Source organism: Lampetra fluviatilis, chromosome 3 (genome assembly GCF_964198595.1).
Source record: "Lampetra fluviatilis chromosome 3, kcLamFluv1.1, whole genome shotgun sequence".
Classification (NCBI taxonomy): domain Eukaryota; kingdom Metazoa; phylum Chordata; class Hyperoartia; order Petromyzontiformes; family Petromyzontidae; genus Lampetra; species Lampetra fluviatilis.
The window spans coordinates 25,733,647-25,749,118 of NC_136277.1; the positions used below are offsets into that span (position 1 = coordinate 25,733,647).

Genomic DNA, 15,472 nt, shown 5'->3' on the forward strand with positions numbered 1-15,472 from the left:
GTGTAGACCGTTCTCTCTCGCTGGCTACACACTATACATTACTCAGCTCGTGTAGACCGTTCTCTCTCGCTGGCTACACACTATACATTACTCAGCTCGTGTAGACCGTTCTCTCTCGCTGGCTACACACTATACATTACTCAGCTCGTGTAGACCGTTCTCTCTCGCTGGCTACACACTTATACCTTACTCTCCTCTACTCTCCATTACTCTCCATTACTCTCCTCTCCGGGCTCTATCTCTGCACCTTCGTCTTCATTCTTAGATGGTTCCACTTCTGCCCCTGCTCCTCTGTGCATCACCTTATATACCCCTTCTTCCCGGGAGACGGAGCGGATGCGGACCTCAACGTCGGCACCGCTCCTCAGTTACCCAATCCCCACGCGCTATTCCTACGATCCGGTTCCGCTCAGCGCGTGTTTCCACTCCCCGACCAATCACACCGCGCTGCTACCCGATCACTCCCTCTGGGCGCGTCACCGGCACACAGCCAATCAGCAGCACTACCCCCACCCGCGCACTGACGCCTGCTCCTCCCCGTCAGCGCGCGTCACCACACACACACCCGTACATACGCGCTGGCACACGACATATACACCCAGCGCGTATCACCACTACACATGTAAATGAAATAAAAAATTGGTTTGGATATCTGACTTGTTGAAGTGTAAAAGGCATGGGGACAGTTGATAAGAGCTGGTACTGGGTACATAACAAGCGAACGAATGAGAAGTGAAATAAGATTGTGGGTTACTATTGTTCAGAGGGTCTTGCAGTTGAAGGCAATAAATGTTGCAAAAGCCGTCACCGACATTCGTTACACTTGGGAAAGATCGGTGGGTCCTGACTGCCTATGACAGTAATGGATACTCAGATTGCACCAAACAGATAAGGGTAAGAAAATGTTGCAATGTGTGTCAAGTGGAAACAAACACAATCACGTAGCCACCGGCATAGATCTGCAATAGGTCATCAGTAGTGGTGGGAATGCCCCGTCACAATATACTTTGTTACGTATGGATGTGGTAACACTGCGATCAAATGCATGCCATAGTCAAACAGTATTTTTTAATCGGTGTTCTCGTTTTTTTGTAAGTGTACAGGGTCAAAAGCGGTGAAGTTTGATGCGTTGCATCGTATTTACGCATTGCTGCGTGAGCTGTACATGCAGTTATGTGCAGTCAATTAAACACTTCAACTTACAATACTACATTTAATAGTTTAGTGTAATAATACTATTTTCATCTCATATAGTGCCATTCGTGCTAATAGCATCCCATAACGCTGTGTACCTATTATAAATATGAGGATAAAATCCCACTTACAGCCAATACCCAGCAAATGAAAACCCTACCAACAAGCAGAACAATGAATAAACAAAACAACAAGAAATGGCACCAAAACAAAAGGCACAACAACAAAAGAGTTGTGACAGCAGATAAATTGGTTCATTGGTGCATGCAATACATTGAATCAAACTGTTTACTCTGCACTTGTGACAAAAATGATACTTATACCATATACACACACACAATGGATATGTATTGTATGCAGTATATTTACAATTGTTTAATTTTTTTTGAAGTCGTCATGCAATGATGATATTTTTTAAATGATAGAAAACTATGGCATCAGTTTTAAAGTCATGTTTTATTATGTCATGACTAGCAAACACTGGGAAAACTTTTTTTTTACTGAAATGAGACGTAAAAAATTTCCACATGAAAGAACTGAGCTTTATTATGAAAATTGAAACAATGTAATATAAACATTGTTTTAATTTTCAAGTGATTCTTGTTTTACTAATTACGGTATATGAAACAGATGTACACTGTAACAGATATATTACATTGATGTGACTGCCAAGATTAGCACGATGTTGTCACAATGTCACGTGTATAATTGCAATTACTTCCCATGTTCAGGCCTCGATCATATGCTTTGACTTGTATGGTAAACCATGCCCCAACTCCACTCCTGGTGCTGCTATAAAAGTGTTCCACTGTTTCATTGTACTTCATATTTCATAAGAATGACGGAATTTAAGCAATACTCCATTATCAGGGCCACCCAGATATTTCTTGAGGCCCGGGTTTGGAGACCCAGGGCAGAATCCCTGTCGTGGGGCTTCTTGTGTGTGAAGCAGCGGTAGTGTAATGGTTAGAGCGCTGTGCGACCCGAGTTCGATTTCCGCTCACGGCTAACACAGGTGACGATTATCTTAGCCAGTCATGGGCCTCCCCGAGATCGACTCAGCCTCAAATGAGTACCTAGTGTGGTGTGCCAACATCGCCACTAGGGAGACAAAGGCGGCCGGGCGTGGCGCTGGCCACCCACACCCCTTGTATGCCGTTCCGCCCCAACAGTCTGCTAAGGCTATTAGGGGGATCTTTGTCTTTGTGTGAGGCCCAGGGATAATTGCCTCTTTTGCCCTGCTTTTCTGAGCATCCCTGTCCATTACAATACCAGCGGGAAAGAAATGTTGTTTGTAACCTTAAAAGAAAATCTCTTTTAGTTCTGTTTTTACTTGGAAGGTAATGAGGCATTCTACTGGCTTATATTATTGAGCACCGAACTGTAAAATCCATTACACTCTCGTAGTTTCAACAAATTACATTTCCATTTGTCAGAAATACCATACCATTCAAGTCATGCAAATTTTTGGTTTCCACTTAAAATAGGCAATGCGTTTACAAGGCGTTTCTGTATGTGAAATATAGACACATTTGCGTGTCTGCACGCAGGCAGCTGTCAAGAAACACCAACATTGCAGGTGACTAAGTTTGCTGCAGGAAGAAACGTAAATGCAGAATTATTATACGGTGCAGGCCTCCCGCACGTTGGCACGAATATAAAACATATTACGCATGTTTCTCTTATGACAAAGCATGACGATGCACGACGAGATAGTATGCTCAATGTGCAGGAGTTATCATTTATCTCTTCTGAAAGCTATGCAAGACTGCAGGAGTCAGGTAATAGCAAGTACTTTAGATGAGCAGCAAGAGGCACCTTCATAGTAAAACGTGCAAGCCATTTGCTCCAGAGCAATTAGCTGAACATGAATGTCTTATGTTTTATTGTTACAGATAAAAGTCATCCTATCTTGACGTGAAATTGTACACATGTTACAAGTCAACTGGCTGGGAAATGTGGAAGTTTTATGATGGTTTCATGGATGTGCATGTGTGAATTGCGTAAGATTGTTTTGATGCAGCAGCAACAGCAGCATCGGTAGAATAATCATTAATTAGAAGCAGTATCAGGAGCATCGTTACAAACTCTTAATGTTTTTTCGGCAAAGTCACGTATGTAAAAATGAAAAATAAAAAAAATGATAATAGAAATAAAATAATAGAAATCTGTGTGGGTGGCTTTCCTGTAGACAGAATGTCCCCCCTTGGACATTCTGTCTACAGGAAAGCCACCCACACAGATTCCTACTTGAGACCTGAGTCCCACCACCACCCAGCTCAAAAGAATTCTCTCATCAAAATACTACACCACAGAGCTCATGTTATCTCTGACCAACACCACCTGGCCAGTGAATTAAAACATGTACATCGGGCCCTCGAGATGAACGGATACTCCGATCAAAACGATCACGTTGCCATACATAGCAGGCGTGACCAAAAAGATCTCCAAAATTCTAAACAAACATAAGATCCAAGTCCGATTCAGTGCAGTACTTAAAATCCGTAATCTAATCGCATCTGTAAAAGATGTCATTTCTGACTTGCAATACCCTGGAATCTATAAACTGAGTTGCATCTGTGGTGATTGTTACATTGGGGAAACGAAACATCATGTCTCCGATCGTGTCCGCGAGCACAAGTCAGATCTGAAACACGGCAAAATTGAGTCTTCCGCCGTTGCCAATCATTGCTAAGCCAATCAACGCGGTGGGCTCTCATGATACTGTCTTTTCCGAGACCAAGGTGCTCTGCAAACCTTCTGGCTACCATCAAAGGTTTGTACACGAAGCCATCCAGATATACAAACACAGACATAACTTCAACCGTGATGATGGGTACAAACTGAGTAATCATTGGAAATATGTTATTAACCATGTAAAAAAGATTTAACTACACATATTTGTACCATCTTATTTGACAGGTACTAGTCTACTTTACCGAGTGTTGACATCCCCAGCGTTTAACAGTACTGCTATTTTGTATTTTGGAGTTGTCAGCCAACATCGGCTGCAACCCCAAGTTGAGGTGCACCAATTGTTCTCTTTTAGCCCCGCCCCCCCCACCATTCCATTCCCTGGCTACCACATTCAGATAAGCCCCTCCCCCCCTCGCCCTTAACTTGTATTTAAGAGCTTGTTTCTTGGATTTTTCCTCACTTGATACAGTAAATTTAGCTGTGACGGTCCCACCTGATGACGGAGACTTGTGTTGCCTCCGAAACGTCGTTTTACCTACGTGACTTTACCGAAAAAACATTTAGATTATGATTCCTTGTAGTCACGAAAGCTTCAAATCGAGAAGCATCATTACAATCAGCATTGCTACCACCTCGCAGACCCATCCGTTCGTGATCCATGCCCACTACTGATCCATGCCCACTACCAAAAACGATGTCTTTCCAGCTTGTTACTGATACAATACATTTCGAATTCAAGGGTGTGAAAACAGCATTTTACAATCACTCAAAAGTCACCGTTGCATTAAAATTCCCACACCCTAGGCCTTCCATGCATTTACTGTCTTGCAAGTACTCTACTTCACAGACTCCTGTTCTTAAAAAGTTAGAGCGGTTGAAGACTGTCAAAAAGAACATGGGTTGGCATACAGGAACGGAGAAAGAAAACTCAAAAGGGGGGACATACAAAGACTGTCACGTTCGAGGAACGGCCCGCGACTTCATTTCATACGATCCGCTGTGCCCCACATTGCGCTTTTGCACCTCTCGTACAGACAGCCCACTTGACGAGAAGGAGCGGTGACCGATAACTGCCATTTCACCCCGAGGTGAGCAAATGCTGAGTAGGCAGTCCTCGCGTATTGGAGTTCATGGCGTCTGCAAGTCTACCTCGACAGCACAAATAACTTCACGGTGACCAAATTAACGCATCAAAATTGAGAGTCGGACAACAGAACTTGGCGTCCACCAAGTCATTTGCAGCAATGTCTGTTGTCCTTCCCCATCCCCCAGCATGTCCCAGTAGCACCGTTAAACTGAACTAAACTTTTCTTATTTCACCAGGTAAGGCCCACTGAGCTATATAGATATTTTTTTCAGAAGCGACCTGGCCACAAACGATAGCCCAACCAAGTTGCTTATCACGTGTAAATGTATAGCAGCCGAAAAACTCTAAACGCGTGATTCTAAACATGGAGGGATAAACTGGGGGATCCGGCGAAAAATCCACGTAACCATGGAGAGAGAGAGAGACGTGCAGAACTCCAAACATACAGTAGCAGGCGTCAGAGTCGGGATCGAACCCACAAACTCCTGCACACCAGGCGAGGTAATTCACATCTCGCCACCGTGACGCACTCTATTTAACACTAGCCTTTTGCCTGTCCAAGGACGGGTGTATTTCAGTAAATCTTAAATTTTCAAGTGAAAAGCAGACCGCGACGTGATATTCATTGCATCAATTTGTGTGCAATTTGTAAGGCCACGGTGACACAGACTTCGTTCTTTTAAAAGTTATAATCCCTTGTTCATCATGACATTCTTTTTACGTCTATGTCTCAATAGCGTTACGGAGATCGCGTGACGTGAGGCTTCTGCCTTTATAGTGAGGGTTGTAAGTTGACGCCGAGGAGGGGGGAGGAGGCGCCTCGCCCCCCCATGTGGAGTGACGTCACCCGCTAATTATTATTAATGAGGGGGAGTGTACATTTGGAAGACGTCACCTCTTCATGATTATTAATGAGGGGGGAGGGGGTGCTACATGTGGAGTGACATATTTTTGGGTCTTTTGGTAAAGTCACGTAGATAGGTTCAAAGAAAATAACAAAAACCTACGACGTTTCGATCGCAACGCAAGCGTTCGTCATCAGGAAAAGGGGGTTAGCTTTTAAAGGCAAACTGTTTACAAAGGTTTGAAATGGGCGTAGCCCAAATGTCAGCAGCATGGGCGGGGCAGCTAATTAAGATGCTAATCTCTCACATTAACATAGCCACCTCAGCGCGCTCACCATGGAGGCCGCTCACCGATCTTACATTAACATGCTAATTTTTACCTGGCAGCCCTTTAATTGGTGGGAAACCCACCACAGACGTGGTCGCTGCCCATCACTTACATTAACATTAGCTGCCCCGCCCATTTTTACCATTACATATTTCAGATTTAATACACATGTGGCATCTGAAATTGACCCTGCCTCATAACTTTAGACATGTGCATGTACATATTTTATGGCAGTCATTGCATTTAAAACTGGTAAGACTGCGGTTAAAACATGGAAAAACCCAGGCTAACACCATACAGACGAATTCATGAAATGCTTACATTTACTGTTGATGCTGTTAACCTTGTAATGTTGCCACTCTTGTTGGCATTAGCTCCCTCTACAGTCTGGTTTGTCACGTGGACTAAGACTTCCAGTGAAATACAAACATCCCCTATAATAGCTTTACCACATTTTGTTAAATCTGCAGTTCAAACATCTTCTGTTCTCAAGATTTTTTTTTCCGTGAAGTCTTGAACTTAATGGAGGTGTGTGGGAAGGGGGTAACATTGTCATTAGTTTTTAGACTTATTTGCAAACCACGCATATATCTACTATAATCACCCAGGAATATCCTTAACGCTCGTGACGTCACGCCACATCCACCCCCCCCCCCCTCATTAATATTTATGAGCAGGTGACGTCCTCCAAATGGACACCTCCCCACCCCTCATTAATAATATAATCATCAAGATGGAGTACTCCGCACCTCACTAATAATCATGAAGCAAGTGACGTCACTCCAAATCCTACAGCCCCCCTCATAAATAATCATGCGCAGGTGACGTCCTTCAAATGGACACCCCCCCCCCCCCATTATTACCTACTATAATGAGCCGAGAATGTCCGTGTGCAACGCTCGTGACGTCACTCCACGTCGATCAGCCCCCCTCATTAATAATCATGAACAGGTTACGTCCTCCACATGGACCCCCCCCCCCCCAATAATTAGCGGCTGACGTCACTCCACATGGGGGGGCGAGGCGCCTCCTCCCCCCTCCTCGGCGTCAACTCACAACCCTCACTACAAAGGCAGAACCCTCACGTCACGCGGTCTCCGTCACGCTACTGAGACATCGAAGTAAAAAGGACGTCGTGATGAACAAGGGATTATAACCTTTAATTGAAATAGGTGTGTGTCACCGCGCCCTTACAAACTGCACACGCATTGATGCAATGAATATCACGTCGCGGTCTGCTTTTCGCTTGCAAGTTTCAGATTTACTGCAATACACCCGTCCTTGGACGGGCAAAAGGCGAGTATTTAATAATTGTCTCATATGTTGCGTTCACTATTTTACAGGCGTTCAGTTGCAAATGTTGACCTTCATAGTTCAACTTCGTAAAACATGCTTTGTTTAATGTTCCCAGCCAAATTAGATTCATTTTTTTTTTTATAGCGAATCGAATTCATTAAAATTTTATCTAATACATCACATACAGTATTAAAAAGTCTTGATGAAAAATAAAATTTCCTTTTCAGATTGCTAAACAAATGGTTGTATAGTTAATTATATTAATTACTACGGTACTACGAACATGATTGATTAAATTGGAACTTACGTGGCAATTATAAACTATTTTTTGATTTTCACAAGTATTTTACACTTGGTACAATGCTCTATGTACGAAAGAAACAAATAATGCAATAACATTACAATACTTCCCAAACGTACATTAGAGTATTGCACTCGTTGACATCTCTTACGAAAACTAAAAGTTATATTGCATCTTAAAAAATTGTCTATATAGGTTCAGAAATATACTGTAAATCTGAGGCCTTGTTTAACAAAATATGTAACTAGCGATAATTTTATGGTGAATATTATACTGTAAAAACGAAAAATAGTACATTCTTTTTTTGCAGAACTGGTTTCAACATACTCCTTATCTGCGCACACTATGGTTGGCTGTCAAATTTCAACACATACAGCAACAACGCTAAATGAACCTAACCTTCCTCGATTTTGCTTTTGAGGCTAATCTTTTCTGGGAAACTACAGTTTTCGTTTATATGCTGTTCAGAAGGGCCATTTCTTGCAACATTGCGCGCACATTTATTTATTTATTTTAAGGAAGTGGTCATGAAGAATGCTTTGAGTTTTTGTTGTGTGGTGCAGTTTCTATCAGTATATCGGTAGCGAGTATAGATGTATAATCGGGACACCACGGTGGTATACAGGAGGCCATGGTTTCAATTTACACCTCACCTCAGAAAGGACTCAGGGTCAAAGGAGAAAGACCTTCTTGGTTCTTTCGGTAAAGTCACGTAGAAGGGAAATAATAAAATAATAAAAATAAAACATAATAAAATACAATTCTCACGACGTTTCGGCCACAACGCAAGCAGCCGTCCTCAGGTGAAGACCAGGTCTGTCGGGGAGACGCTGTCCGACAGACCTGGTCTTCACCTGAGGACGGCTGCTTACGTTGTGGCCGAAACGTCGGCGCCACGCCAAAACTAACCAGGAAGGACTGCTGATGAGGTGGGATGAGGTTTTGCAACATCAGTGTATAGTGTTTTCCATCTCCCTACGTGGTAGGTTAACGCGGGCAGTACACGAAAATAAGTTGATGCACCTCGGGCATCGAAAAACTTTGCTAACCCTGCAACGAGACTTTTATTGGCCAGGAATGTCAAATTATGTCTACCATTTGGTCAAGGTTGCACTGATTTCGCGCGCCGAAAGCCACAGGCGAGAAAGTCTCAATCCCCCGTTGCAGTCCATCACAGTGTCCCGCATTAACGAATTGGTTGCGTTTGACATCCTGGGACCTTTTCCGAGTTCACAAAAGGGGAATAAATTGATCCTGGTCGGGGTAGAGTATTTTTCCCGATGGCCAATGGTTTGACTGCATCCATTGCCGATGCATTTTTGCACGGCTACGTGATGGACGAGGGAGCCCCCAAGCAGCTTCTCACAGGTCAGGTTTGGAATTTATCGTCCAAACTGCTGCACGGAGTGTGCGACGTAATGGGTACAAAAATATTAGAGCGTCGCCATACCATCTTCAAAGATATGGTATGGTGGAACGCCTGCACAGAACCTTAACATCGATGCTCTGTCAGGCAGTTAATGAGGCCCAGACAGATTCTGACTTGCACGTTCCGGGAGTCTCGACAGCATACAGGATGGTCCCCGTTGAGGTTTGTAGAAGTCAAACGGCCACAGTGCGTAAGAATTCAGGCAGGACGTCGGCGTTGGTTTGTTCATCCCGTCGCGCCTGAAACGACATGTTCATCCCCCTATAGACGGCTCATCCCCAAGTCTTGTGCGGCCGGTCACCGGTGTGTCCGATGTGCCGGGGCAGTCGGCCGGGGAAACCGTGCCTCAGGAAAAATGCGTTGTGCCACCCACAGTTTCCGAGCCCTTGAAGTCCGGGGAATCACAAGAAGCCGCCACATGCGATGGACCGCTGGCTGGAGCCTGGTCAAATTCCTCCAAAGAGTCCAGGGATGAGCCTACCCCTTCAAGGCTTTTGTGCGAGCCCCCGTTGCCCGGAGAGGCGCAGAAATCCACCCTAAGCGATGGACCAGCATCAAAGACCCGGTCAAAGTGTTTGCGATTCCACGAGGCGGATCTCCCAGGGTTGGCGCGGGTTGTTTTTTACATATGCGGTTCTTCCGCCCTAACGATCGTCGGACGTCGAGTTAAAATGTTTAAGCGGTTCTTCTGCCCAAACACTGTAAAATTGTTTTTAATAGCCGAGAAGACTGTTTTTTTTTTAAGGAGGGGGGGGGGGTGATGTAGAGACAGTGCATGTGTGGAGACAGTGCGGGTACAGGGACAGTGTGTGAACCAGCAGTCACGAGTAATTACAGAAGATTGATTTTAATAGAGGGCGAGTTGTGACAAGGGGGAACCATCAGGGAAGTTCGAGAATGGGCCGGAAAGTTCGAGAAAGGGGGGTGAGGGCCACGCCGGGGATAAAAGGAGGCGAGAGGCTGCCGTGGGATCGGGGTCGTCGCTGTCTTCACGCCGTCGCTGTCTGCACATCGTCGCTACTTGCGTGCCATCCCTGGCCCAAGTTATCTGCGTGAAGCGCCCTAAATAAAGCAACCCTCTACAGTTTGTGTAGTCCGAGAGTCATTCCACTATGACTCAATGTCTCGTCTCCAGCACAATATTACTTACCACTTCCACCTGCTGGTAGAAACAAGGTATGTCGTTCAAAAAAGCATGTTTGCAATTGTAGACATGGATAGTATTCCAACTGCAGGACATTATTATAATGGTGTGGCCGAAACGTCGTGAGAATTATTTTATTATGTTTTATTTTTTATTATTTTATGTTTTATTTTTATTATTTTATTACTTCCCTTCTACGTGACTTTACCGAAAGAACCAAGAAGATATAATGGTGTGATTTAATGGTATGCACTTATTTCTATTTGACTTGCATATTTATTCTTAAAAAGGACCATTACCAAAAGCATTAGCCTGCTATACTGCCCTGTCGACGTTTTTGTAAAAAAATTAGTGGAAATTAAAAATATTCACATTTGCAAATGTGGTGCTGTGTCTTGTACCATACTTGCCATATAATATAAAAGGTAAAGGTGTAGCCCTGCAATTGCCTTCTGACGCCACTATTGGCGGAAGGGCCCCCACTAGAGGGAGCTCTAGATAACCCTTTTTTATGTTGTTTTGCCCTACTTTTTAACAATGACCAAGTATCCACTGCAAAACCCCTAGTCATGTCGGTGGCGTCCCCATGAGTCAATTCACAAATGATCATCTCCATGCTCTGGTCCTGCTGGGCCACAAGTCAGATGTAAATGTATTGTAAGGCCAGAGCTTCACAATTTGGTTGTGGCTCAGGTTGTGCTCAACTACATACGTGGGGCCTGAGGTGGCCGCTTGGCTCAAGGGGGTTCATGATGATGAAGTTAGATCAGAGGCACTGACCTCAGTTCGAATCCGGGTTTTGGCCACCTGGCAGTGCTGAAAAATCAAGTGCATAGGCGTAGACATTTTTGAAACAGGGAAAATACTAGCGATTTACATGCAATTTAGAATTTTATTGCCCGTGAACTTTGCACGTTTGGAGACGTGCATTCCAAGTGAAGCTCAACCTACTGAGTGCCCCTAAACTTCCTCCTGAAGCTGACATTTGCTTCGTCAAACATTTTATTGAAACCCAAAACACGAACGAAATATAAATAAATGCATAATATAACTTATTTTCACGAGTGAATAAAAATTACGATATTTGAAATGCTTATCCAGTAAATACAAAAAAAGTATCTTTACTACTTTAAACACATTCTAATAGAGTTGATCTTATTTGATTTATTTTCATAAGGCCGGTTACAATATATGTTGCTGGGTTTTTGGTGAATGTTTCCTGGATGTGCTACATGGTTTGATTGAGTTTCGTAAAAGTTGTGGTACATGTCCAGGTGAGGTAGACTATCGTGCAGTTAAGTTAGAGTTATGTATTATTTGTTTAAAAAAATTGGTTTCTGTCCATTTTTGCGGGATATCAATATGCAAACATGCAAATTTGTAATAGCCTACCATTGTACTTTGTTTCGTACTCAACTAGTTGATCGCTCATTCTACTGCACACATCGTAGCAGTGTTCATGACTATACGTGTAATTTTGTGTCTGTTTTGCCCTGTTATTTTTATGTATATGTTATTTTATACCGTGTGTTGTAGCAATGTGAAAAAGTCAAGGTGTAACCCCTGTAATCTCTTGGTCACTACACTGCTGGAGCAAGGACCTCTGCTAGGAGTAACTGTCAAGAGCCCCTTTGGGAGGGTAATTGGCCTATTCTTCCAAGCTGGCGAGATGTATGCGTACCACCACTTTTCATAATAGAGGTGTTAGATCGCATAAACATAAATGTGTCGTTAAACCCGCCATCGCCTGATACAGCCAACTAGTAAGGTTTGTCACGTAAATAAAGCATGCCAATTCGTTACTAGTACAGCATACCGGTGTGTACAACGTTTCGCCAGTAATTACAACCAGCATCATCAGGCGACAGCCATCTCTGGTTGTGTGCTGTACTAGTAACGAATTATATTCTTAGGTTTTTTTCGGTAAAGTCACGTAGGTAAAAAATTTAAATTAATAATAGTAAAATAAAATAAAAATCACGACGTTTCGGAGGCAACACAAGCTTCCGTCTTCAGGTGCAACTGTCACAGCACGATAGCTGTATCAAGTGATTTATTTATTAAGTTATTTTACTTTTATTAATTTAAATTTTTTACCTACGTGACTTTACCGAAAACACCTAAGAATATGAATCCTTGCAGTCACGAAAGCTTCAAATTTAGTAAGGAATTGGCATGTTTTGTTTACGTGACAAACCTTACTAATTGGCTGTGTCGGGTGGTGGCGAGTTTAACGGCACATTTATATATTTACGCGATCTAACTCAAAAACCTCTATTATGGATTATATTGACCACGGTGTTGTACTGAGCATTTTACTCCACTACACCCAAACTGCCGTTCAACGGACGCGTGGTCACTCGTGCGAAATGGTCAGTCAATGCGACGTGTCTTATTGACTTAAAGAAAGCAATTCCATTAATGCCCAAGAGAAAAAAAGTTCAGAGTGAAGCAAAAGAAACAAGGGGGAAAACCCACCCCCACCCCCTCATAACACTTTAAGGCGAGCAATCTTCTGCTACCCAAGTTCCGTTATTGACGTTCAACCAACATCGCCGGTGACAGCATCAATCGGCACGTTCCTCAGAAATGAATTCGATGTTAAACGAAATCGTCGGCCACGTGGTGTGAAACGATCGCGTGCATCACATCCACGTTACGAGTCGTTGTGGATTGCCCCACTAAACGACGAGGGAGAAAACTAAAATGTAAACTTCATGCAAATGCCCCTCCTGTATTAGTCATTGAACATCGTCAGCAAGTTATAGCCGAGCATGCCCTGACCCCCAACCCACCAGATCTCCAACTACCCTTCACTAAATCCACACGGAAACAACGTGGTGAAGTATGGCAATAGGGGTTTTCCCCTTTGTGGCAATAAAACAGCTGTGATAAGATGTTACAACGCCAAACTGAAACCTTTTGCAAGGAATCATGAATGCATTAACCACAGGTACTTGTGGTGAACGTGCAAACAAATAAAATAAAAACATGCTGTGACAGTATGTGCATTGTCTTTGAAACTGATTGGTCCACACCAGAGACAGCTTTATTTAGAGCCTAGTCTCAAACAGTGTTAGACCAGAGCAGGCCAAAAGGCGTACACAACACAAAGTCTTTGTGCTGTTCGCCTTTTGGCGTTAGACCAGAGGACGCCTTTTTATTGGCAGAAAGGGGAAACCCCTATTCAAGGCCGTAATTATAATATATATTGGGGGGGGGACACATCCCCAATATATACAACCATGTTGTCATCCCCCCCAATATTAAAATATGCTCAAAATGCCCCCCCCCCCCCAATATATTGCTATAAAATAAATTTCTGTTTATATTATTGTGGTTATGGTTGTACTTTATTAATCCCGAATCTCTACCATTACATGCAATGAAACAAAAAAAGGTAAAAAAAATAAAAAAATTAAATCTAATACAATACACTATTAGACATTATTGTGAAAAATAAATGAAAAGGTCCATCCTATGTGTTAGTGATTTTTTTTTTATATTTTAGGCAGGAAATTCGTTTTCATATTTAGATTTTTTTTCTGGGGGGGACGGACCCCCAGACCCCCTAGAAGATTTGGTCCCCCCCAATGTTGACTTCATGGCTATGGCCTTGCCCCTATTATCATAATTTAATACTGGCAAAGGAGGTCTCATGATGGTCAAGTATGGTAAAAACAACTGCATGTGACTGGCATAGTGCGAGGGAGGCGATCATCCAACTCGGTTTAATTCCCAGCCTTGGCAGAGATCTGTTGTTTTTAAAATCCCTTATATTAAGTTCACTTGCTTGCTTGCGCGCTTACGACCGTGCAAATCTTTCGGTCGTTTTTTAACCCACTTCCCGTGATCCAATCGAGCTGATATTTTGCATACAGACTCGGTGTGCGTGACAATTTATTTTCGTGAAAATTGTTTTCCATAACTTTACACTTTTTAGGAATTATTTTTTATATTTAATTACCAATTGCTTAATGGTGGCAGGCAATCATCTGACCCATAGGTGGCAGCCATCTCAAGCCAGAGGACGAGAGGACTCTAGCCGCCACGCATATAAAAGGATTTATAGTGAAAAACTTTGTTTTTACGGGTTTATTTTTATGTGTCTGGACTGGACCTGCTTTCTACCTCCCTCTCCGTCATCAACCTGCCCTGACTAGCATGGTGAAGTGTAGTCAAACATACTCCGATTAGCACGGTTGGCTACGTACGGTGCGAAAGAAGTGCAACATGCATGCATAATTCACACGGGGGGCTGTGTGACCAAATACTTAAATAATGGGCGATAGATGTATGGCCACCTTTTATGTGTGATGTAGTCTATGTTTGCTGATAGGAGGCATGAGCACCTGCCTGGGGATTTAATTGGCAGCATTCGGATAGTAGCTGTCAAGCGTTCTTACTGCAGTGTCGTCTACGTGTGGATTTGTAAATGTACAGCCCTGTTGTCAATCCACTGCTGGATGAGGGCCTGCCTATGCCTGTTTAGGTCACGGGAGTTATCTCACCGTATTTCACGAAGCCAGTCAGTGGAGGTTGATGAAGGTGGGGGAGCATAGACGTGGGAGCATAGAAGGGCAGGACAACAGTAGACTTTGCCGCACTGACCTCTGCTGCCCGATGACAACTTGTTTGCATATCGTCGTTTCCCATCCCGACACTACCCAGGCTCAATGCTGATTAGCATCCGTGATCTAACGACATCAATTGCATTCCGGGTGATTTTGGTCGTAGGTCGCAGTGTCATCTGGATCGAATAAAAATGGTATACTGCAAGTTCAGCATAATTTACACACACACAACAGAGATAAAACAAAGATCCCCCATATAGCCTTAGCAGACTGTAGGGGCAAGTGCTGTTAGCGAGCACCTATGAAGGCCGGAACGGTACATGAGGGGGTGGGTGGCCAGCACCACGCCCGACCGCCTTTGTCTCTCTAGCGGCGATGTTTATACACCGCACCAGGTACTCATTTGAGGCTGAGTCGACCTAGGGGAGGCCCAGATAATCCTCACTGGTGTTTGCCGTGAGCTGGAATCGAACCCGGGTCGCCAGGTTCGTAGTGCAAGCGCGCTGCCCGCTACACCACCGCTCCCCACACACACACGCACATTGTGACGTATATACACATTAATGTAGAAACATGT

General features: G+C 43.6%; 1 protein-coding gene across 1 annotated transcript in view; it reads left to right on the forward strand.

Moving 5' to 3' along the window:
* Positions 1 to 9,028: 9,028 nt before the first annotated feature.
* LOC144950132 (dual oxidase 1-like) overlaps positions 9,029 to 15,472 on the forward strand; it is a 46,814-nt gene continuing 40,370 nt past the window's right edge. The window contains exons 1-2 of the mRNA XM_078880197.1: positions 9,029 to 9,116; positions 9,445 to 9,781. Coding sequence (XP_078736323.1) covers positions 9,029 to 9,116; positions 9,445 to 9,781 — 425 coding nt within the window. The remainder of the gene's footprint in view (positions 9,117 to 9,444; positions 9,782 to 15,472) is intronic.